The 23,984-nt window shown below is 43.7% G+C and overlaps 2 protein-coding genes across 7 annotated transcripts in view; one reads left to right on the forward strand and one right to left on the reverse strand.

Moving 5' to 3' along the window:
- Window positions 1-597: 597 nt before the first annotated feature.
- Window positions 598-6,185, reverse strand: cimip5 (ciliary microtubule inner protein 5). Its single transcript, XM_015975677.3, has 3 exons — window positions 5,946-6,185; window positions 5,829-5,868; window positions 598-862 (listed from the first exon to the last, which is right to left on the reverse strand). The coding sequence occupies exons 1-3, from the start codon at window positions 6,071-6,073 to the stop codon at window positions 629-631; spliced, it is 402 nt and encodes a 133-aa protein (XP_015831163.1). The 5' UTR covers window positions 6,074-6,185; the 3' UTR covers window positions 598-628.
- A 364-nt stretch (window positions 6,186-6,549) lies between these two features.
- The window catches only part of LOC107396123 (CAP-Gly domain-containing linker protein 4), a 33,697-nt gene continuing 16,262 nt past the window's right edge, over window positions 6,550-23,984 (forward strand). Inside the window, exons 1-7 of one of the 6 annotated variants that reach the window (XM_054730181.2) lie at window positions 6,580-6,761; window positions 11,658-11,721; window positions 11,987-12,133; window positions 12,953-13,092; window positions 13,423-13,516; window positions 13,614-13,775; window positions 13,874-13,992. In XM_054730181.2, the coding sequence (XP_054586156.2) occupies window positions 11,682-11,721; window positions 11,987-12,133; window positions 12,953-13,092; window positions 13,423-13,516; window positions 13,614-13,775; window positions 13,874-13,992 (702 nt within the window). In that variant the 5' untranslated portion in view covers window positions 6,580-6,761; window positions 11,658-11,681. The other 5 variants (XM_054730180.2, XM_015975674.3, XM_015975676.3 and 2 more) reach the window with 5 other exon arrangements.

Raw genomic sequence — 23,984 nt, forward strand, 5'->3', positions numbered from 1 at the left:
AGGAAACAGTAAAATTCACTTTTTTTTTACCACATTTATTTTGGGCATTTTTTATAGCATGTCTAAACATAAAAAATGCAAGTTTCCTTGAGATTTTAGTTGACCTTCTGTGTAAATGTGGTGATGGAACAAAGTTTACATCCAATTTAAAATTTAAACAAGTCAAAGACAAAGTTTGAGACTACACAACCTTTGAAACATCAGCTAGAGATGTGGGAAAAAATAAATATGAACATTTCTGAAGCGATGATCAATGTAACATCAACTGTTGGCACAGAAAAAACTTCACCAATATTAATACAACACGGGCTTATTCTTTTGTTTTGTTTTTCAGCCGTCTTCCTTGTTTTGAGCATCTTTTTCTGTATGCAGGCTTTACCCGCGGAGCAGACGTGGTCCCAGCCTTTCACTCGTCTTTAGATCAGGTTTCTGGCCAGACTGTCAACTTTAAACACCCGATGGAGCTCAGGTGACATGAATCTGATTCGCTCTGCCTTCATCAGTGAAATGTCTTCGACGGCCTGTTTTGTGTCTTTGAAAGAAAAAACAATCTATTACTCCATTTAGAGAAACTAGATTCAAAAACTCGTGCAAATGTAAAAATGGTTTCCTGATCCAGGTCTCTATTTTAATGGTTAATATGAGCAGAGCTCCACTCTGAGGCGTTTGTTGACTCCCCTCTGGACGTCCGAGGGTCATGTTGATGTGTTTTGCACCAGAACAACGACCTGTCCAGTCTGATCAGCTCCTGCCCCAGGGGTGTGAACAACCTGCTGCCGTAGGTCTGGTTGGATGTCTTCGGAAAACGATCCGAGTAGAGGGACACGTAGCTGTGGAAAGGGTCCTCTTGCTTTGGCTTTCCCTGTAGACATGGAGGGAGGATTAGAAGCTAAAGAGCATTTTTATATAAAAACAATAGAGATGCATTACATATCCGCATCAATATCGGCAATGTTATTCATTATATAACATACGGGTATTGGGCCGATATTAACAACTTTTCTCCATCTTGTTTCCTGACGTTTATCTGTTTCTGGGTGGGGGGTGTGTGTGTAATTGTTTAATTGTTTAGTCATGTAACAGTGATGTTATCATGTCACACACACACACACACACACACACACACACACACACACACACACACACACACACACACACACACACACACACACACACACACACACACACACACTCGTTTTCCTAGCCAGAGACCCACCACGGCTACTCTGGAAGCCGGCGCAGCCTCTCACAACACCGCGACTCCATCTGCCACATCAACCGGGGTCCCCACTGAAAAGGCAGTTTAAGCAACTTTTTTGTTCAAGGTTTCACCACAAGATGGCACTGTGATTTTGTGAATGCCCTAGAAAGTTTATTTAACATGTTTATTTAAAGTATTATTTTTCATGTTTTCAATACATTTTATAGCATTTAAAGGTGCACAGAATTAATCATTTTTTATGTTTGAGTAATTTTGAATAGGGTTATTTGATAAGTTGTGTTTAAGAGCGCTGTGACGTCACTTCCTGTCTCTCGTAGCTTCAGACTTTAGTGATGCGAACGGACAAATTTGTGCAAATTAAGAACATTTGAGAAGAAAGTTAAGTGTTTTGAAGTCTACCGGTTTGTCTACTAGCAGGCCAAAGTGGTATGTTTATTCTTTATTTATAAACTCTGTATGTTAGCAAACTTAAGGCAACTAACTTGTTAATTTGTACATGATTTATGCTTTTTCATTAGTTCTATGGTGTTCATGTGGTGTAAAGATAAAGAAGATGCAAGACCGCATTAAACTTCAGTAAAAGGAACGCTCGTGTCTCTCGTGTTTGTGAACAAGCCGGCACACCTACCTACGCTGACAACCACGGGCTACATCTCACCTGGGACCTGCTCTACAACCGTCACGAAGGGATACAACCCCCCCACACGAGGGATCACCTCGACCGCATCGCACGCCAGGACCCACGGCCCCACCACTGCAGTGTCTACCACAACATCGGAGCTCTCCACACCACCTTCTCAGGCTTCCACCTCGCCTGAGACTTGCAGTCCGGCCACCGCATGAGAATATGGAGAGAAATGGGTAGTCAAACTTCTAACCGCACATCTTGACCAAACCATCAATCCACAGAATGCAATTCGGCTTCAGATCCCATCATTCTACAGAAACAGCCTTGTGCATATTAATAGAGAACCTGAAAAGCTTTCTGGACGAGTCACTGCGTCGGGGCAGTCTTTCTAGATCTAAAGAAAGCTTTCGACTTAGTTAACCATCGCATGCTATTATCCAGGCTGACTCAATTTAACATCTCCAACCGAGCTCTTCAATGGTTTGCCTCCTACCTAAGTGAACGTAAACAGTACGTGGCCTTAGATGGAGCAAAATCCACACATCTGGACTGCGTGCTGGATCAGCACGGATTGGGATGGATTAATTACACCATTATTGGATCCAGAGGGGTTGGAGACCTAAAGAATTCTAAGGCAGAGAGGAAATTATCTCTGTCTGTCCCCAAAACAATTCTTATCTGAATCTGGTGCCCTTGAGTCTGTGAGGCTGAAGTGAAAACACCCCCCTCAGAAGAAATTTGGAATGCTGCCGTCGCTATGGAAACTCTTTCCCCCTATCCCAGCCTGGGCGGGACTGACCGGTGAAGGCCGTGGAACTGTATCTAGGAGTCAATGTGCCCTCTAACCCATTATCTCCCTCCCCTATCCAAATGGAGGTGATGAGCGCTGCTCCATGCGGCTACACGCACTGAAGTGAGGAGAGTCCCAACCCTACCTCCCCACCTAGCGGGCACTTATGTTGTGTAATGTCTGAAGTCTGTGTGCATATCTGTCTGAGGTGTTTTTTTGCATAGGAAAGCCACCCTCTCTGTTGAGGGTAACTGTGAAGTGCCTTTTTTCCCTCCCCCTGACTCTATCCTCATATAAACCCTCTTGATCTGTTACGGTAGCGCGACTCGGGTTGCGAATCACCACAGTCACCAATTCTTGTCAAGTGTCTATGTATGCATGTATGTATGTCTGATCTCAGAATTGTGTGTACTGAAACTCTAATTTCCCTCTGGGATTAATAAAGTATTTTTGAATTTGAACTGAATTTGACTTTGAGACCGGCGTTCCCCAAGGATCGGTTCTTGGACCAATATTATTCTCTCTCCATCAACAACCTACCTGACGTCTGCAAAAATGTCTACACACAAATGTATGCGGACGATGTCATCATATACCTGCAAGCTAACAACATCGAACAGGCTGGTAATGACCTAACAGTAGCTCCATCATTAATCTACGACTGGTTAAATGAATCTTGTCTCCTACTAAACACCTCCAAAACTGTATGCATGTACTTCACAAAACGTTGTTTAAAACAACAAAAATCAAATGTAATTTTGAAAGGAAAACGCTTAAATCAACAAAAATCAAATGCATTTCTGCTCAAGTTCAATAATGAAAACTTTAACCACATCAGGAACAATCTAGACACAAAGACTGCCAAGATCTATTTTCACGCGATGATCAGCTCCCACTTAGAATACAGCCTGACAACTTGGTCGCTCAACTCCCCAACTACACTAAAACCGGTCATAACACAATAAAAAAGAAGCCTAAAGCTGCTTGATAAAAAACCCAAGGCTCACCACCACTGCCACGTGTTGAAAAAGCATAAACTCCTCAGCTTAGACAATCTAATCAAACTCAAAAACTTGTGTCTAACATACAAGGTACTACACTCTCTCGCTCCACCTCCGCTAAGCGACTTTATTAGATACAATGGCACCTCAAAAAGAGCCACCCGCACATCATCACGCGGGGACTTAGTGATCCCCTACAGAAAAACAACATTTGGGCAGAAAGTCTTCTCAGTACAGGGTGACCACCAGTGGAACAGCCTCCCCCAATCCATTGGAAAATGTTCCACCTTCGCCACATTCAAATCGGAAACCAAAAAATGGCTCTGGTCAAATCAGCTATGTAACCACGGTGCAAAAACATAATCATGAAACCAAGATATTGTCACTACAAATGCAATTCCTGTATGCTAATAGTGTGTACTCCTTACACAAAATCTGTAATAATGCATGCTAAAAATGTGAACTATGCTATCCTCACCGATGGGCCTACTACCGTACTGTATCCCTCAGTATTTATCACTGCTCACTTAAATGATGCCATTGGACCACTTTTTAGTATCCCTGGACCACTTTCTGAATGTCAGAGAACCCAGAATCTCATATTTGTGTCTTATTGACGGCTTTTTTAAATTTATTTATTTCCTTGTCAACAAACTCTTTGTTAACGTCACTGGACTTTAATGTGACAACCATCTCAGGACTACAGATGGAAATTAGCCCTAGGCCACAATCTGGCGTGTTTACATTCATACTATCCCTACATGTATGTTTCATTAACATGCACTGTCCCAAATAAAATATTCCTTCCTTCATTCATTCCAAGCCCCCACAATGCAGCTCAGAAATTGGTCTCAACCCGGAAGTACCAAAACTTGCAGTTCCACCCTCATCCGCTGGGGGCTGGTGTCGGAAGCGAGCAAATCCTCATTGACTCCCATGTTAAAAATACCAATTTCACAGCAGAAATAAACATGTTTACAGCCTGGTACCAAAACATGTTTTTGGTTTAAATGATCTAGTTTACACTCATGACAACTCTGAGGGGGGTGAATTTTTTCTCACTCTTCTGTTTAAGTGTATTAAAAGCCTAAAATTCTGTATAATTAATGAGCATCAGACCCACGTGACCACAGAGCTAGCTCCGTGGAAAGGCCTCAGTAGAGCCTCGGTCTGGCCTGGAAACTGTTCCGGGATTTTGAGTCTCTGTGTTTGTGTATTCTGTTTTGGATATTATTTGTGCAATTGTTGGACAAAATGACTTGCTGTGGCATTAATTGCACTAATAGAGCGTCCAAGGAGTCTCCACTTCATTTTTTTCGGTAAGTAAAATTATATTTATGTATTTTAGGTCACTGCCCAGCTGAGCTTAGATTTTAACATGTACTGTTTAACCGTGAAATTTAAATGTAATAGGGTAAAACCCATTTTACACAATGCTGCATTTTAGAAAATGGGTTGAAATATAACATGTTGGTGGAGCTGGGTTCCGACTATCGGCTTGTGGAGCTCTCGGGAGACCTCTGTTTTCCACCCGGTTCTCTCCTCCCCGCAGGTCGCGGCTTCTGTGTGCTGCGTGGGCTGCCGCCTTGTGGAGCTCTGGGATGGAAACCTTTCCATCCAGTTCTCCACAGCGGAAGCTCTGCACATCTCAGACCGCAGCGGCGCTTGTCTGCTGTGCGGCTACCGGCTTGTGGTGCTCTGGGATAGAAACCTTTCCACCCGGTTCTCCCCAGCAGCAGCTCTGCACATCTCAGACCGCAGCGGCCCTTGTCTGCTGTGCGGCTGCCAGCTTGTGGAGCTCTCGGAGACCTCTGTGTTCCACCCGGTTTTACCCAGCGGTCAGCCCGGCGTATCTCTGACTCAGATGCTCTGGTGTTGTGCACAGTTAACTCCGGTTGTAGCTAGGTTGCTACCTCCGTTAGCTTAGCTCCCACCTCCGCATTAGCTTTGGGTTAGCTTCAGGTTAGCTTGTAGCTAGTTCGACCGGGTGTCCAGTTGATCCCAGCCTTACAGCCCCACCCTCAGCTCCACCTCTCTTCCCTTTTGTGGAATTGTCTGGGCTTGACGGAACCTGTGACACGGTCAAAATGGCGGTGGTGGCCACCTCCCATTTATCTTCAAAAATATGTTATTGGAGCCTATGGAAACCCATTGTCCATATATGTATGTCGACGATTCATTCCTTACTGTGAAGTCCAGTGTCCTGAGAAATCCCCACTTCTTCTCCCTGTGGACCACATTCGGATTTATTCCTGAGAGAATAAAAACGTTTTTCATCTTTTTTCAGGGACTTTATAAACTCACCATTTCCGGTCTGCGCGCATCTGCCACATGTTTACGTCGGCCGAGTAGGCTGGGTCCTTCGAAGGATGCACACAGCGGGGATTCTCCGTTTGGGACTCCGGTTCCGACGCTCCTCCTTCCATTTTCATTTCCGGGGCAGCAGAACGAAGCGAGATCAAGTAATAACTAGCATAAACAAGTAATCACCCGTTTCTAACGTGTTTACGTTAGCACGGAAACTGCTAGCAGAAATTCTTAATTCCAAATGAAAACAAGTTTATTGGAATTTTGAAGGTCTTCCTGCTCTTTATTAGTGAATTGTGATACTCAAGCTCACAATCATGAAGTATTTTAATTTAATTTTGAGTTGAATAAAGATATTGTTTATCCCATCATGAATAATCTGGGTTTTTAGCATTTAATCTATTTCGACACACAAAAAAACCCATCCATCATTGTTTTATGGATTAATTTGGATAAAAATGAAGCTATACATCTCACGTATAATATGAATATATTTAATTAAAACTTTATTTTAACAAAATTTACCAAAATATTCAACGACTTAATTTGCTTTTGTTGCGAAGGTCGGAAGTGGGTGTTAGCGGCTTTTGCTCTGAAGGTTGAGACCGGAAACGGTAGGATTGCTGGAGTAAAAATCCGCTACTAGCTTAACCAGCTACCAATGATTTTAGACGAGCTGTGAGCTGTAGGTAATGTGTGCGCGTGTTTTCGAAACCTTTTTTACTCTTAAATGAAAAAAATATTTTCTCTACATCCGGTCAGTGCTTGTAGAGATGCTTGTTGGTCCAACCAACATTAATTTAAGGAGCTAACGTGAGTGTGGAAACAACTTCTACAAAGTGCTTGATTTTCGAAATACTGTTGGTCTTAACTGTTGTTAGATACCGGATACTACCTGGTGCAGTTGGTTAAATAGTGGTCTAACTGGTGCTTAACCTCAGCTTAACCCACAACTTTTGATCATACGCTAACTGGCTAACTGATGTACATTAACATTTCCTTTTGGGCTTTAAAATAGCTATGTGGTTATTTGTGCTGTCAGAGACGTAGTTTGGTGAAATAAGAGGCACAGCTTCTGTTTTGTTAACCAACATCAGGTAGCCTTTAATACTAGAAAGTCCAAGTCCACCATCACCTAACGATGCTAACAAGTTGTGTAGCTTCAACAGGTAATGTTTGGCTGCAGAGTAACGGGATGCACGCAGGTGCTCTCGTTTACGTTGATTGGGTCTGTCTCAGCATGTAGCACGTGAGCGACTTAAAATAACGAGCTGTGCTAGCTAGTGGGCTAACTGAGAACATTTGGACCACTTTCCATCTTCCTGTCTTCTCTTCGGTTTTGATACAGTTGAACTATTCAGGAAAAGGGACAGCTGACTGCATCCACATGTAGCATCGCTACAGTGGTAAACATACAGCTGCCATGTTTAGCCAAGTGTTTGAGACTGAGTGAGAACAGGAGACAGCCACAGAAAGCTTAGTGAAAAAGGAGGTCATTGTCACTGCAAAGTCCTAATCTCAAGGCAGCAAACACGTGACCTTGGTGTAATGCTGGCTTTCATTCCTAAATGTCACACAAATTAAACTTAACCCTAACGAAGATATAAAAGCTGCTGCTTAGTACTGCACAATATTAGATAAACCATACAAGTAAGTAATTTGTGTAGCACTTTTCACAGGATAAAAACCACAAAGTGCTTCACAACAAGAGAGATACCGCTCTAGATGATGTCTCTTCCACCATACCAGTTTATTTATCGAGCACATTTAAAAACTGCATGTGAGCTGACCAAAACGCCTCACAGGTTATAGTAATTATACAAATCCAACAATTCATTAGAACAAAGCAAGCCTTTAGCTAGATGAGAGAAGGGGAGCGGACTTCTAAAATATCACAGATGCAGCATCACCTCACAGCACAAACTTTTTAAAGTCCAAAATGTGAACAATCTTTTCTAATTCAGCTTTACACTCCAAGATTTGCAGACTGTAGATATTTCTTAGCTGAAGTAAACAAAATATGTGTTTTAATAATACATATTCTGACTGTATTTGTAACTTGAGATAAAGCTATAATTTTTACTCAAGTTTGTTTTTTATTATCAAAACACTTAATTGCAGTATGGTGGATTGTTGCTTCATTTATCAAATGATCAATAAGATGTGATGCTCCATATAAATATTATGAATTATCAATCTGCTTGGTCTTTGAATTTTTTAATATAATATTAACTTAGGTTTGGACTATTCAGGGAAACACACACCATATTATTTCAGACAGTCGAGGAAATGGAATTAAATTCATTTTAATAAACTATCTTCCTAAACTAGTGATTAAACATGACAAATTATGAATGACATGATGGTTGTAGAAACAGACAATGAATTAAGTGATGGAACGTAAGTTAGGTGTTTGTAGCAAAACCTTAAGTATCTGAGATCTTGTGATGTCACGGTTCTAAAATCAGTATGACTGTATGGTTTAATAAGCTATCGATTATTCATGAAAAACCATCCGACGCCAGTGTGCAGGTATATAATACCGGTTTTGGACGGTCTCTCTCCGTGGTCAGGAGAAGAGGCAGCCAGATTGATGATGACACTCACTGGATGCAGTGGCTACTGGAATCTCAGAGTCGCAGCTCTCTTTGAATACAGATATCACCGGCCATGAGATGCTTGGGTCTGCTAGTTGGACGTTCCACGTCTGAGGAGCTGTAGTGTCTGGTACCACTCGCAAGCGTTGCAGAAAAGCTTTCACCTTGAGGTCAAAAGAGGATGGTCCCAAGTGCTTGCTCACCCGGTCGGCCTAACCGAGTAAGCTGGCTGTGAACTCGTTAGCTCATGAAGTGAACTCTATTTTTATTAGCTACTCTTTACAAATTTAAACAAATCAGAATTAAAACACTTTGAATCTGAACATATTGTTTATTCAACAAAATATGATTATATAACACTTATAAAATTATATAGTCATTTATGAGCCAGGGAAAGTAGACTTTATTCAAAGAGAATAGATGAGAAGTTCTGCGTCTTGTATTTCTATTGTGTACACTGATACTGCTCTAACTATTTACTATATATAGTGCAGCCATAGTACTGAGTACACACAGCACTGTGTAAAAGTCCTGAACACACTTTCCTACCTGTTACCTTCAAGTAACAGTCCTCTTCACCTTCCAAAGTTCTGGTTTTATTTATTATTCACTTATTTATACCTTTTCACCACTTACCTACCTGTACCTGACCATTTCAGAGGGTTTGCTAAACCAAACTTCTCAACTAAATCCTTCAAGCATGAAAAACTCCAGAACTCAAAACATCATTTTCTTCACTCTCAGTGCAGCACTTGGCAAAAAGACAGTTTTATTAGTGTGTTGCTGTATTACAGTAATTATGTTACAAAAATTAGCTTGAAAATTAGAAGCGCTGTAGGATATTTAGGTAACCGAGTTTGTTTGTTTATTTATTTATTTTTAAAAGAAAACTTGCAGTTTGCTCATCTGAGGTTTTAAACATTTAAAGGATTCTGTTCATTATCTTTATGGACAGAATTTCTAGGTGCAGCCGTGGTGTGGAGTGTGTCGAGTTTGGTGGCAGGAGAATCTCGTCTCTGCTTTTTGCGGTTGATGTGGTCCTCCTAGCTTCATCCAGCTCTGACCTTCAGCTCTTGCTGGGTAGGTTCGCGGCCGAGTGGATGGCTGCTTATACTGAGCCAGGATCCTCTGGAGGTTTCTTCCTGTTAAAAAGGAGTTTTCCTCTCCACAGTCGCTACATGCTTGCTTAGTATGAAGATTGCTGTAAAGACTCTGACACTAGTCAGTGACTCGATGCAACCTGCTGGGTTCCTTATACAGGAAACTTTTTCTTGATTTGGCTTAATGAACTGTGGTCTCATTTATCAAAAATTGTGCAGAATCCGTACTAAAACCGTACTTAAGCTCAGCTAAAACATGTACTTACGCCAAGTAGGTTTGTGATCCATCATACATGGAATACGCACAGCTGCACGCAATCTCCGCTTCATAAATCAGAGACTAACGAGAATGTTTCTCAGCTGCATTTTAGTCACATCCCGCCCTCACCACGCCCACTTTCTGCCTTAAATAGACAATGCAAAGTGCCTTGTGGATCTCATGCATATACATAAGCCGGCTGTTGCAGCATTTCAATCACGACCGCAGGTCAAGGAAGCGCTACTTCACAAGCAGAAGTTGAGGTATCTGTGGGTGAGGTGGAGAAATGAAAGGAAGTGCTTTTGCAAAATAAATAAGAGAAAATCCACGGAATGGCACAGCGTTGCTGAAGCCGTCAATGCTGAGTTCTTCAGAGAGATCTGTAACTGATATATAAAAAAAAAAGGTCCAATCCGGATTTGATCCCCAGACTCCCGGGTGAAAGTCACACGCGTTAACCAGTCAGCCAAACAGAGATCCCTCCTGTACAAGTAGCCAGGGCGCATGATCAATCGGGTCACAGTGACAGGACACACACTGTCACAGACGCATGACATTCTGTCTCAACCTGTCCTCCTGCTGATATTCAGCATTCCGTATTCTGCGCTTCAGGCTGTGTGTGTGTGTGTGTGCAGGTGCACATGTGTGTGAGTGTGCGTGTGGGGGGTCTTGTTCTGTGTGAAAACGAAGCAGTACAAGTGATAATGCTGTAGGATTTCATCATTTTATCCTTCTCAGCAGCCAGGAAGCGTAAGCCAGGTCCTTAGTCAACTTAAAGTTGCGCACATTTTTCCGCTAAGTTTTCTTTCATAAATCCCAAAGTTTGCGTGGAAAGTTGCTTACGCAGTTTTCTGACCCCGTTTTGTGCGTAAGCAAGCTTGATAAATGAGACCCCTGACCTGTAATGGAGTGTTTACTGTGTGAAGGTCCTCGAGACGACTCTTGTCATGATTTATGTAAATAAACTTGAATTGAACTTGAATTAAATTTAGAGCCCAAACGACACATTTCTGTCTTTCCAACTCTGATCTGGCAACAGAAAAGTAATTCTTATAATAATTATTATTTCTATAATCATAATACTAATTAATTCTTGCCTGGACTGCAGTAGTACGCTACAGGAGATCCTACAAGCAGAAATCAAACAGTGAGATGCAAAGTGAGGTGTACAGTAGGCCAATAAATAATAAAATCAGGTGCACACTGAGCTTCTCCTGCCTTTCATGCATGGACTTTAATTCACTTGTCAGCAGCAATAATTAAGTACAAATAATGATAATTAGTTCATTTAAATGTTTGTTGTTAATTGCATCCTGCTGAGGCCATTTCCTCTCCTCTGTGTTCTGAGCAAAGACAAGACTGTAGAAGTGGGTGGGGTGTAAATTGGAATTAGACGGGCCTTTATTTTGAAAGGGCAGTCCTAATCACATCCACCCCTCTGCTGCCCTCTCCTGCGGTGTTTATTTGCACCATCACCCCGCGGCCAAGTTTCTCGCTGCCGTGACTCATCTGTTGGGCTAATCTGTTGGCGGCGGGGTCGGCGGTGCCGTGTCTGGTCGGCGAGAGTGAAACTCTATCTGAGAAGGTCAGAGGTGAGACCACCACAGCTTTAAAGTGTGCAGGCTGTAAATGGCTTCTGAGCCTGGGAGCCGGGGGATCAACAGGGTGTAAATGAAAAGAGAGGGTGTGTTATAAGAGATTGTGTTTGGATGTTCTTCATCTGCTGGACCCGGTCTGTGTCCCCTGATTTTAGCTAAGCTTCAGCCGGGAGGCTTTCATGGAGGTCATCAAGAAGGAGGATGGTGGAGAAGAAAGCAGTGAGTGTCAGCCTGCAGGACAGTTAGCTAATTGTGTGTGTGTGTGTGTGTGTGTGTGTGTGTGTGTGTGTGTGTGTGTGTGTTAGGGTTAGATAGGTATTTTCCATCTGATGTTTTGACATTAGCTTGTAGCTTAGAACATGTAGATTTATTCTCAGAAAGTGAAGCTCTTGTCTTCAGAGACCTCTGATGTGCTTCAGCTGCTCTTATAAAGAAATCAGACCTACTTGTCTTCCCAGAATAGACTTTCTAATGTTGTTTCCAGCTTCTGTCCCTGAGAGGGAGATGACAAAGGAGGAAGCGTCCGAGCCCGTTGAAGGGGACGCCGTCCGGGGCTGCAGCACCAGACCCACGCCGCACCAGCGGGCCGTCGTCCACCAGGTGGCGTCTGCACCCATGCCCGATGACTGTGGTGAGGATCCAAACTGCCACTAAAGCTGTGATGTTCCTGGTTTCAGGACCTTATGAAATCTGTTCTAGTTCTGTTTTTACACACCAGAATGTGGTAAACGACAACAGATGCTAACATTTACTGAAGTGTTGTCTGAATGCTGGGTGTTTGGATCTTGTTGTGTTTAGTAATCGGATGGCTGCAGCAGACGTTCCACCACAGATCGATGAGATCTCAACACTTTTGTGTTTATTTTTCCTGCTTCGCTAACAAATCTCACTTTGTTCAACAACAGATAAAACTGTTGGATTTAAAAAAATTCTGCAGAACTTTTGATTTTTGTCAAAATAAAACTAAAGCGACTCAAGACTTTTGCACAGCGTTGATCTCCTTTGGCTGTTGACTGATTTTCCAACCAGGACCCCAGGTGATCCTTCACAGCCTCTAAATCGTTCAGATTTTACTCTGGGACGTCGTTGCAGATGTCTGCTTACGTCGTCGTTCTAACAGCAGAAAGTCCTCCATCTTCAAACGTGTGAGTGATGCTTGCGGAAGGAGTTGATGCTGTTTTCGCCATAGGCTCCAGTGAAGCATGTAGATTATTTAAAAGTCCTCATTTGGTGTGAAATGAAAATCCGGCTGAGTTCTATTGTTAGCTTTGCTGCTTTGGTGGCAGCAGCCTCCGTGGGCCGTCTGTCGACACGTGGTTGCCCCCGCTGCTGCAGGACAGCGGGGGTCTTTCTTAAGGTGAACGGATTAACGGGCTGCTGCCGTGCAGAGTCTCACTCACGCGCTCTGGAACAACAAACTAACTGTGGTTGTCCCTCTCATCACCTCCAGAGTTCTCCTTCTTTGACCCCAGCGAGGCGCAGTGCAAAGAGATCCTTCAGGATCCCAACACCACCATCCCCGAGCTGTTCGCCGTCCTCAGGCAGTGGGTGCCCCAGGTTCAGAAGAACATAGACGTCATCGGCATGGAGGTGACCCTTCCACTGCTCTGCTGCTGCAGCTCCAGGCTGCTTTAAAAGCCACCTCACAGTAAAACTCTGAATGTTTGTTTTTTGATGGATTCCCTGCCGACACGCTTACAAACTATTTCTATCTGATGCACCTGCAATGCAGTAAAAGGTGCCGAGAACCTGTCCTCTCAGGGTTTAAGTCGGCAATTATTTCCTGTCCTGGATCACCTTTGAGAATTTCCGGTGTCAGCGTCTTGTCTAAATCAGAAGCGAGTGGAGTTATGTGCTTTAGTGTCACGCTCTGCTGACACCAGGTCCTCTGTGGCTCACTACACTTCCTGTGTTGAACAGATTCTGAGGAGAGGCTGCGGTGTGAACGATCGGGACGGCCTGACCGACATGACCCTGCTGCACTACTGCTGTAAGGCCGGAGCTCCGGGCATCGGTTAGTGTTTATAGTGGTGTGTGTGTGTGTATGTGTGTGTACGTACTTGTGTGTGTGTGTGTGTGTAACAGGCTGGCTGCCGCTGACTTTTCCTCAGGCGATGCAGAGACGGCCGCCAGATTTGCCTGCCAGCTCCTGGCCCTGGGTGCTGATCCTAACCTCCGCTCACGCTGGACCAACATGAGGGCTCTGCATTACGCCGCCTACTTTGACGTTCCCCAGCTGGTCCGATTGGTGCTGGAGGCGTCCCAGCCTGGAGGTGAGAGCGAGGGGAAGGAACGCTTCCTTTAGTGTTTCTACAGGTGGATTCTGTAGAAACACCGCCCCTCCCCACCGTTTTCCCTCCTGTTTTTGCAGAGGTTGATGCCACCTGCAGTGATTTTGACTTTGGCACGGCTCTGCACATCTCTGCCTTCAACCTGTGCTCGTCAGCTGTCAGATGTCTGCTGGAGCTCGGAGCCAACCCTGCTTTCAGAGTAAGGAAGGTTTTCTGCTCACACAGCGTCGGGCTGCTTTTCTGAGTTGGATGAAGGAAATGACTTTAGAAACCGCGTCTGGTTGCATCAGGTAGTGTGAGGTGATTAACGGCTTCTCCTGCTGCTGTTGGGATTTTGTCTCCCTGCATCTTTTATAAACGGAGGAAAGACTATTTTGTTCTGTTTTGCTCATGATTGTTTATGGTTGTGTTCAGTGTTGCATTGGTTTTACTGTGAGGCACTTAGCGACTTTTATTTGTGAAAGGTGTTGATCTCCTCGCTTGAGTCTAAATGCTAATGCTAGCCAGGCTAGTCTGGGACGCCGTTTCATCATTAGCTTCCTGTTCACTTCTTGTTGCTTTCTCGGTTTGTTCCTTGGTGAGTGACCGTGAGGTAGACGTAAAGTAAAAAAATAAATAAGTCAGTCTTTACATTTGGTTTGTCCCTTCTGGGTCGCCGTAGAAACATGATGGTTACTCCAGCCCATCGCAGGGACACATGGGCACAGGTAAAGTCTCCAGTGAACTTGGCATGCAGGGAGGGGACCTACATGCAATGACTCCATGTAGAAAGGCAGCAGCCGGGTTCAAACCTGCGACCTTCAGTGCTACGATGCGGCTCTGAGTAAGGAAACGGGTTCATCGTAAGTTCTGCTGCATGGTTTAAAGTAGTTTTGTTGTTCGCTCTGCTTCTTCAGACTCGCTGGAGTCTAATTGAGTGGTTATTTATAGGGCTGCAACAACGAATCGATAAATTCGATGAAAATCGATTACTAAAAGCGTTGGCAACGAATTGCGTCATCGATTCGTTGTGTCGCACAACTCTTCCAAAAGCGCCCCCCCACCCCCCCCTTCCCGCCCGCCGTTGCGCACAGACCAGAGCAAGTCAGATCAGCGCGAGGGAGAGCCGCAGATCAGCGCGAGACAGAGCCGGTACCGGCAGATCAGCGCGAGGGAGAGCCGCAGATCAGCGCGAGGGAGAGCCTGCAGACTTGCGCTGCTGCGAACCGGTTCCGCATTGTTGCGCTGCGATCCAGGCTGCTGCTTCCCGCGCACGGTCCATTCTCAAAGTGGCGCAACCAAAAAACTATAATTAGCACACGATCGTTCTTGTCTGCACATATTCTCTATTTTCTGTCTTATTTGTGCCTGAAGCGCGCTACTGCGGAGCTCATCACCTGTGCTGTGGTGATGTCACCTCACGCAGCATCGAAAACGCGCTCTGCGCTTTGCGGTCAGGAGATCTCTTTGACCTGCTCAAAAGTAACTGATGAGGTGAAAAGGTAAGAATCCAGGCAACAGATTTTCTGGAGAATTATGAGGAGATGCAGGAAGATGAGAGACAGACAGGACAGGAAAATAGTTAAATAAAAACAAGAAAACAAAGTAAAATGTAGGTAGATTTATCTCCACTACACGTTTTTACCAGTAAAAAACAATAAGTTATACACGTCATATTTATACATCTGATACAATTCAGATCACCTTCAAAACTCAGTCACACACCCAGGGCCGTTTCAAGACATTTTGGGGGCCAAGGCAAAATGCCCCCCCCCCCTCCATAACTGGGCTCCCCAGAAGCCTCTGTGTAATCCATACCTTCTCCAGTAGTGTTAGTTATATGGTGTTTATAAAAGCCCCTCAGACATTACTGACATGTTCTAATATTATCAGATGAAAAACTAAATTATCAGACATGCTGTCTCATCTGCTGCTTTTCTAAACTTGCAAAAAGTAACAAAACCATTTGAAAGCCACTATTTGTGGATTCTCTGAAAGTTTCCATGGAGTGTGGGACAACTTATTTTTTCATTGATCCTATCGTCTAATCTCACAGCTGAAACAAGCATCCTTAATAATCTGTGCACAGGAAGCTTACCGATGCTGTAGTAAAACAAAAGGTATTATAATTTATTATTAATAAAACCTTGTTGCAGCACTAAAGCATAAAAATGAGATTTTGCATTAAATATGCAAAATATTTACATATGAATTGTTTTGGAGCCCTTTTATTGGCAGAATCTGATATTAATTTAGTTCTTACAAAAAATGGGTCCCAACGTGGTTTGTGTGGCGTTGCCATAGAGTGACGTCATAGGCACAGATTCCCTGTCCTCTTGTTCGGAAATGGAAATATGATCACCCTACATTAAACAAACTGTCCACCCGGGCTTTTGCGCTGCACAGAGACGCTTCGCTGCCTATGACTGAACGTCAGTTGAGAGTCAGTCTCATGCAGACTGACCAATGAAGAGAGGGCCTCAAGTTAAGACCCTCTCCTCATTGGTCAGTCCACACGAGGTGGGTCAAAGGTTACTCTGGGCGGGTTACGTGTTGTCAGGCATTCAAGTATTGAGTATATTTACTGCATATTACAGTAAAATATTCTGTATGTGACCACATTATGGTGATCCTTGGGTCGTGATGATGGAGCCCTTGAATATTGTTGCCCAGGGTACAACAAAGTGTTAATCTGGCCCTGGTTCTGCCGTCACATTCCCGCAGAAACTGGTTGATCACACCGGGGCCAGACTACTAGCATGTGGTTTTACAACCACAATGTCCTCAGAAGCAAAAACGCTTTTAAAAGGGAGGGAGGAGTCCTAACTGTTGCTGCAGGCGTGTTGTGTGAGAGTGCAGTTATATACTGGTTAATATATTTTTGGGTTCAGTTGCTTTCATGTGGCCTAATGTGAGTCTATTTGGGATCATTGGAATGATCAGCAGCATTTCTTGATGTGACTTTATGGCAGTTGCCCAGGGCATCATCGCAAGGAGGATGGCATTCATTTACTTTTGTTTTATTTGGTATTTTTTCAGTCATTTTTGGAAATGGTGATCAATTTTGATTAATTCACAGCCTATGTTTAACTACATTTAAAATAAATGTCAACAGATGAGATCAAACAAAACAGATGAGAATTGCCCTTAAGCTGTTTAACTTGGACCAAGCATTTTAGGTCACAGATACAGGTGCTGGCCAGTAAATTAGAATATCATCAAAAGGTTGAAAATATTTCAGTAATTCCATTCAAAACGTGAAACTTGTACATTATATTCATGCAATGCACACAGACCAATGTATTTCCGATGTTTATTACGTTTAATTTTGATATTTATAGGTGACAACCAATGAAAACATCAAATCTGGTATCTCAGAAAATTTGAATATTCTAAAGGCCAATGAAAAAATGTTTGTTTCTCTAATGTTGGCCAACTGAAAAGAATGAACATGAAAAGAATGTGCATGTATAGCACTCAATACTTAGTCGGGGCTCCTTTTGCCTCAATAACTGCAGTAATGCGGCGTGGCATGGACTCGATCAGTCTGTGGCACTGCTCAGGTGTTATGAGAGCCCAGGTTGCTCTGATAGTCGTCTTCAGCTCCTCTGCATTGTTGGGTCTAGCGTATTGCATCCTCCGCTTCACAATACCCCATAGATTTTCTATGGGGTTAAGGTCAGGCGAGTTTGCTGGCCAATCAAGGACAGGGATACCATGGTCCTTGAACCAGGTGCTGGTGGTTTTGGCACTGTGTGCAGGTGCCAAGTCCTGTTGAAAGGTGAAGTCTGCATCCCCATAAAGTTGGTCAGCAGCAGGAAGCATGAAGTGCTCTAAAACTTCCTGGTAGACGGCTGCATTGACCCTGGACCTCAGGAAACAGAGTGGGCCAACACCGGCAGATGACATGGCACCCCACACCATCACTGACGGTGGAAACTTTACACTGGACCTCATGCAACGTGGATTCTGTGCTTCTCCGCTCTTCCTCCAGACTCTGGGTCCTTGATTTCCAAAGGAAATGCAGAACTTGCTTTCATCAGAAAACATAACTTTGGACCACTCAGCATCAGTCCAGTCCTTTTTGTCCTTGGCCCAGGCGAGACGCTTCTTGCGCTGTTTCATGTTCAAGAGTGGCTTGACACACGGAATGCGACACCTGAATCCCATGTCTTTCATGAGTCTCCTCGTGGTGGTTCTTGAAGCGCTGACTCCAGCTGCAGTCCACTCTTTGTGGATCTCCCCCACATTTTTGAATGGGTTTGTCGTCACAATTCTCTGCAGGGTGCGGTTATCCCTAGAGCTTGTACACTTTTTTCTACCACATTTTTTCCGTCCCTTCGCCTGTCTGTTAATGTGCTTGGACACAGAGCTCTGCGAACAGCCAGCTTCTTTAGCAATCACCTTTTGTGTCTTGCCCTCCTTGTGCAAGGTGTCAATGATTGTCTTTTGGACAGCTGTTAAGTCAGAAGTCTTCCCCATGATTGTGGTGCCTTCAAAACAAGACTGAGGGACCTTTTAAAGGCCTTTGCAGGTGTTTTGAGTAAATCAGCTGATTAGAGTGGCAGCAGGTGTCTTCTATATTCAGCCTTTTCAGAATATTCTAATTTTTTGAGATACCAAATTTGGAGTTTTCATTAGTTGTCACTTATGAATATCAAATTTAAATGTAATGAACATTGGAAATACATTGGTCTGTGTGCATTGCATGAATATAATGTACAAGTTTCACGTTTTGAATGGAATTACTGAAATATTTTCAACCTTTATGATATTCTAATTTACTGGCCAGCACCTGTAGATGTAGCTTAGGGTCTCTGTCTATACACCTTATAAGACAATTTAGGTGATGGCATGTTGTTTTTCTGCTATTGAACTGTTTTCTAATAATGTTGTGTTAAATAAAGTGAAGGAAGGAGAGAAATAACGTTTCCCTAGCAGTTTTTAAAAATTTCCCCATGCAATCCGATTAATCGATTAATCGTGTCGAGACCCCGTCCGATTAATCGATTATCCAAATAATCGTTTGTTGCAGCCCTAGTTATTTATTCCTGTCACTCGTCTCCTTTGACAGCGAGACGAGAAACGAGGCCTAATCACCTGTGCTCAGGTGCAGCTGCCGTCTTTGTTAGGGGTGACATCTGCTGCTCTAATTCTTACCACACGTTCTGGTTTTAGTCATGTGACTTGTTCAAGAAATCCCAAATGGATTAAAAACAAATCTAGGTCTTATGTAGAACAAAGACTAGATGTAAAGATCTGAGTTTGTTGTTTGAGACGGGATTAAAACAATCCTTGAATATTTCGGCTGCTTCTAAGCAAGTTAAGTCTGTTTTGGATCAGAAATCATATTTCTCAGGTTTTTAAATAAAAACCTGAATGTCCCAGTAGTTTGTAAAATGATTTTCATCTTTTACTTTTTGTCTAAAGTAGAATGTGACGCGTTTTAGTGGGTTTGATATTTAAAAGTTGTTTTTTCTTTGCTCTGATCTCCCACTGGAGGTCCCCATCGCTCCACTCATCAGAACTAAATCATCCCAGGAGCTCCGGGTGCCCTTTTCTTTCTTTAATTTACTTTGTGAGCTCAAAACTCACACAGTCACCGGCGCGTCGTTCAAGTTTGAGGTCTTCTGACTGTAATGAGAAATCATCCAAACCCAGTTTTTTAGGTGTGATCCAGCTTCTGTTTGAGTCTTTGTCCATCCTCAGTCATGGAAGTGGTAAATAATGAACATCTGCAGCTGAATTTTCTACTCTTAAGTAGAACGATCATTTGGATAATCGATGAATCGGATGGGGTCTCGACACGATTAATCGATTAATCGGATTACATGGGGACATTTTTAAAAACTGCTAGGGAAACGTTTTTCTCTCCTTCCTTCACTGTTAAAAACAACGTTATTAGAAAACAGTTCAATAGCAGAAAAACAACATGCTATCACCTAAAATGCCTTACAGCTTCAGATAAGTTGCATTGCAGGTTTGGAAGAGTTGCGCGACACAACAAATCGATGACGCAATTCGTTGCCAACACTTTTAATAATCAGTTTTTAACGATTTTATCTATTCGTTGTTGCAGCCCTACTCTTAAGTCTCCTGAACTTGATGCTCCTCTTTTGGATATTTATTCTAAATGAGAGCTGATGTTCCTGGAAACGGGATCTGCAGCATTCCTGCTCCTCGCCGGCTAACGGCGGCCGTTCGCTGTGCGTTTGAGCGACTCCTCACTGAAAACCAGAGTTTCTTCTTCAAGGTCGTTCCTGGAAGTGGCTTAATGGAATATTTCTGTCCTCTGACCCCGCAGAGAATCATCAGAGCAAATCTTAAAAAAATGCAGAATTTTTTTGTTCCTTTAGATCAAAGAAATTTAAACGTTTCTGGTCTTAAGAGTTTATCTTGTGAAATTTGAACTAGTGAATTTTATTTCTATGTTTGTTGAAATATTTGAGTCGATGACATTGACGTCTGACTAAAACAAAAGCCACACACTCGCGTCTCAAAGGCAGCAGATTTTTTCTCTCAGGAATAAATAAAATGTTAGGCATCACGAATCGATCACTGAGTTTTTATCAGTTTTCTACCTGTTTTTATTCAGGTTGTTGGGAATTTTCTGATTGTTGCGTTTGGAAAAATGCTTCTGGACACAAATCACAGATTAAAGGAAACAACTGGATCAGGAATTCCCATCGCAGGTTTTCTACTAATTCCACAGAAACATTAGTTTTCCTCGAGTGGGAAGCAACACGCATGTCTGCAGAAAAGGCTTTTTCCTCGCTCGTACTGCTCCTTCAGTTCACACGGAGATCCACTTCTTAAAATGCTCTTTTGTATAGAAAGTCCTGAAGATGCTTTAGTTTCATCCTTTAGAAGGACAGGAGGATCGGTTCGGCGTCTGCAGTGATGCGGACGCTGAGCCGATCTGTCGTGGTGAAGAGGTAGCTGAGCCAGAAAGCCAGGCTCTCGATTTACCGGTCGATCTACGTCCCAATCCTCACCTATGGTCATGAGCTTTGGGTAATGACCGAAAGAACGAGATCGCGGATACAAGCGGCCAAAATGAGTTTCCTCCGTAGGGTGGCTGAGCTCAGCCTTAGAGTTAGGGTGAGGAGCTCAGACATTCGGGAGGGACTCGGAGTAGAACCGCTGCTCCTCCGGATCGAAAGGAGTCAGTTGAGGTGGTTTGGACATCTGGTCAGGATGCCTCCCTGGGGAGGTGTTTCGGGCATGTCCTGCTGGCAGGAGGCCCCCGGGTCGACCCAGGACACGTTGGAGAGGTTACATCTCCAATCTGGTCCGGGAACGCCTTGGGGTCCTGCCGGAGGAGCTGGTGGAGGTGGCCGGGGAGAGGACGGTCTGGAGCTCCCTAGTTGGGATGCTGCCCCTGCGACCCGGACCCGGATAAGCGGAGGAAGACGATGACGAGAAGAAGTCTAGAAAATGTGGAGAAAACATAAAAAAGTTTAAAATAAGCCTGTTTTTGTTAACTTGTTAAACCATAACTGAGTTTTTCTTTAGTTTGTTTATAAACTGTAGTGGATATAATTCTGCGTAAAGCCGCCTCTTGGCTTGAAACAACTCTTCAGGCTGGTTGTTGACACCTCCTGAACATCATCATTTAACAGTCGAACGCGCAGCGGGGCTGCTGTGTGGGTGAGGAAGCTGACTGGGTCAGAGCTTAAGGAAGGTCTCGCTGGGAGGTCCTGATTAGGATTTAAACTCAGATTAAAACACAACCAACAGAAATGTGGCTGAAGGTTTTAAAAGGGTGAAAATGTAGAAGTGTGGAAGATTTCTGTGCTCTCGTCAGTGATACACCTACACACACACGCTGCAGCAGACTGTGAGGAGCAACGTTAACTGTGTGTGTGTGTGTGTGTGTGTGTGTGTGTGTGTGTGTGTGTGTGTGTGTGAGAGACTCCAGATGAGCTGCTCTCGCCCGTCACACCTCCACATCAATCCTTCTCCTAATTCTCAGTTCTTAGACGTTGGTGTCTTCTGGATCAGGTTCCCGTGTGTTCCTGCTGATCAGCTTCTGAAAAACACGCTTCTTGGTTCTGAGAGCAGAAATAACTTTTAGAAGAGGAAGATCTTGTCGTCTTGATGAACTTGTGGTTCAGTAGGATGGTGTTGAGGTTCAACAATCTACTCCTCTTTGGCTCAGATGTTCATTATAGATATGCCCTATAAGTTCTGGGTTGGGCCTCCTTTTCCCTTCAGAACCACCTTAATTCTCGGTGTCGTGGATCCAAGAAGGTGTCCTTCTGAAGTTCTGGTCCATCATTAGAAGTTCCCGTTCCACCACATCTCAGAGGTTCTGGACTGGACTGAGATCTGGTGACTGTGGACGTCGTTGGAGTCACATTCTAGAAACCAGTTAGAGATGCGTGATCCTGCTGGAAGCAGCATCATAAGATGGGTCCATAAAAGGATGGACATGGCTGGCAACAAGACTCAGGTGAGCTGTGGTGTTTAAACCAGGCTCAGGTGGGACTGAGGGGCCTGAGGTGGGACCAGAACATCTTCTGGTCCAGGTCGGGTGATCCTGTGGGAATTATAGCTTCAGTTTCCTGACAGGAGAGACACCTGGTCTTCTGCTGCTGGAGTCCATCTGGAGCAGCTGGTAAGCTTCTGCAGGCCTTGGTAGGAACCGGTCTGACCAATCTCTGTAGATGCTAGAGAATGGTTGTAGGTTCAAATCCCAGTAGACCAGACCAGGCTGTCTGGTACCAGTGAACATGCCACTATCCTTTTTTCTCCGTTCTGATGCTCCGTTTGAATTTCAGCAGGTTGTCTAGATTAATAAATGCTGCCCTCTGATTGGCTGATTAGATATCTTGTTAGAAGTTTATCTTAGCGCTCCAGGTTTTAGGTTTAAGCATGGACGTAATTTTTGGGGGGGACAGGGGGGACATGTCCCCCCCACATTTTCCAAAGTCAAATTTTGACCCCTGCACTTTTTACCATCCAAAAACAACATTACGCTATATTAAATTAACACTGGTTGAGCTCTAGGACCAAGCGGAAAACGACCGTTTGTGTTGAAGCCTGTTTCCCATTGGAGCATACTGTAAAGACCCCCCCCCCCCCCCCTGTCCCCCCCACTTCTAAAGTGAATATTACATCCTTGGGTTTGAGGTTCAGTTCTTCAGATCTGAGCCTCAACATTCAGGCTGAGAAGTTTTCTCTGGAGTTCCTAAATACATTTTCATCCACAGCTAATTTGATAACAAGCATGTGTTAAGTCTGTCAGCTCATGGGAAAGAATATGTTAGCCATCAGCCCGAACACGAATAATATAAATGGAAATAAAGCAGAGTGTAAAAATTAAGATTGGAGAGCTGGAGGCGTCTCCGCTGAGGATCCCAACTCTCCACCTGAATTAATGGAGCTAAAACAACTGAATTTATTCAACTGAACCCACCAAATTTGTATGGAGAGTCATAAATACACACCATAGTTAAGAAAATACTCTAACTGGCTTATTTTAAAACTGGTTACTGGTGAACGTGCACTGGTGAAGTGGGGAAACTCGTCTGCTTGTATTTTCTCGCCCCCACGCTGCTTTCATCTGAACAAACCAAATAAATTTATACATCATCATCAATCCTGGACAGTTTTAATGAGCCACGGTGCACGTTCTCAAATCCCAGGAAGGTACTTTTCTGCACAAAGTAAAGCAGCAAAAAACCAAACGAGATAATACAGTTTTCCTGCTTTTGGCGCCTCAGGGCCAGCGAGGCGCCACCATCACTCCTTACACTAATGGAAAGTACCTGAGAAGGAAATTCAGTTTGTTATAAGATGCTAAGAGTTTCAGCCTTAAAGGTGCAGTAGGAGATGTATTTCTGGAGCTTGTTCTTTGCCATTTTGCTTGAATTGCGTATCGCACACTGATGGAAACCAATACATTACATTTACTGGTCAAAAATGAGTAGATCACCTCTGAAATGTACAATCCTGTTAAAACATCATCATCGTTGTGAACGTCTCATTCTAAATGTTTGGATCACGATCCATCCATCAGTCTGCCCAAGAATAAACAAAGGAAGCTAAAAACGGTGAACTGAACCCTCGGGAACGGGAACGGCTCACTCCTGCGTTCCGGGGGCGTGGCTTGAGTGGAGAAGCCTGAAGAAAGACGGTTTGACCTTTTGATGAAGTAGCTCACACCAACAGCTTTTCATTTAATGTTCTCACTGAACAAAACTTAAA

This window comes from Nothobranchius furzeri, chromosome 18 (genome assembly GCF_043380555.1).
Source record: "Nothobranchius furzeri strain GRZ-AD chromosome 18, NfurGRZ-RIMD1, whole genome shotgun sequence".
Lineage (NCBI taxonomy): Eukaryota > Metazoa > Chordata > Actinopteri > Cyprinodontiformes > Nothobranchiidae > Nothobranchius > Nothobranchius furzeri.

Bases quoted from the DNA above. Each gene is read 5' to 3' on its own strand.
- cimip5 (XM_015975677.3), bottom strand. From the start codon at position 6,073: ATGAAAATGGAAGGAGGAGCGTCGGAACCGGAGTCCCAAACGGAGAAT. The intron at 5,869-5,945 runs GTGAGTTTATAA...TGTGGTCCACAG, and splicing joins ATGCGCGCAGACCGGAAATG to GGAGAAGAAGTGGGGATTTC. The intron at 863-5,828 runs GTAAGGAATGAA...CCATGTCTACAG, and splicing joins TCAGGACACTGGACTTCACA to GGAAAGCCAAAGCAAGAGGA.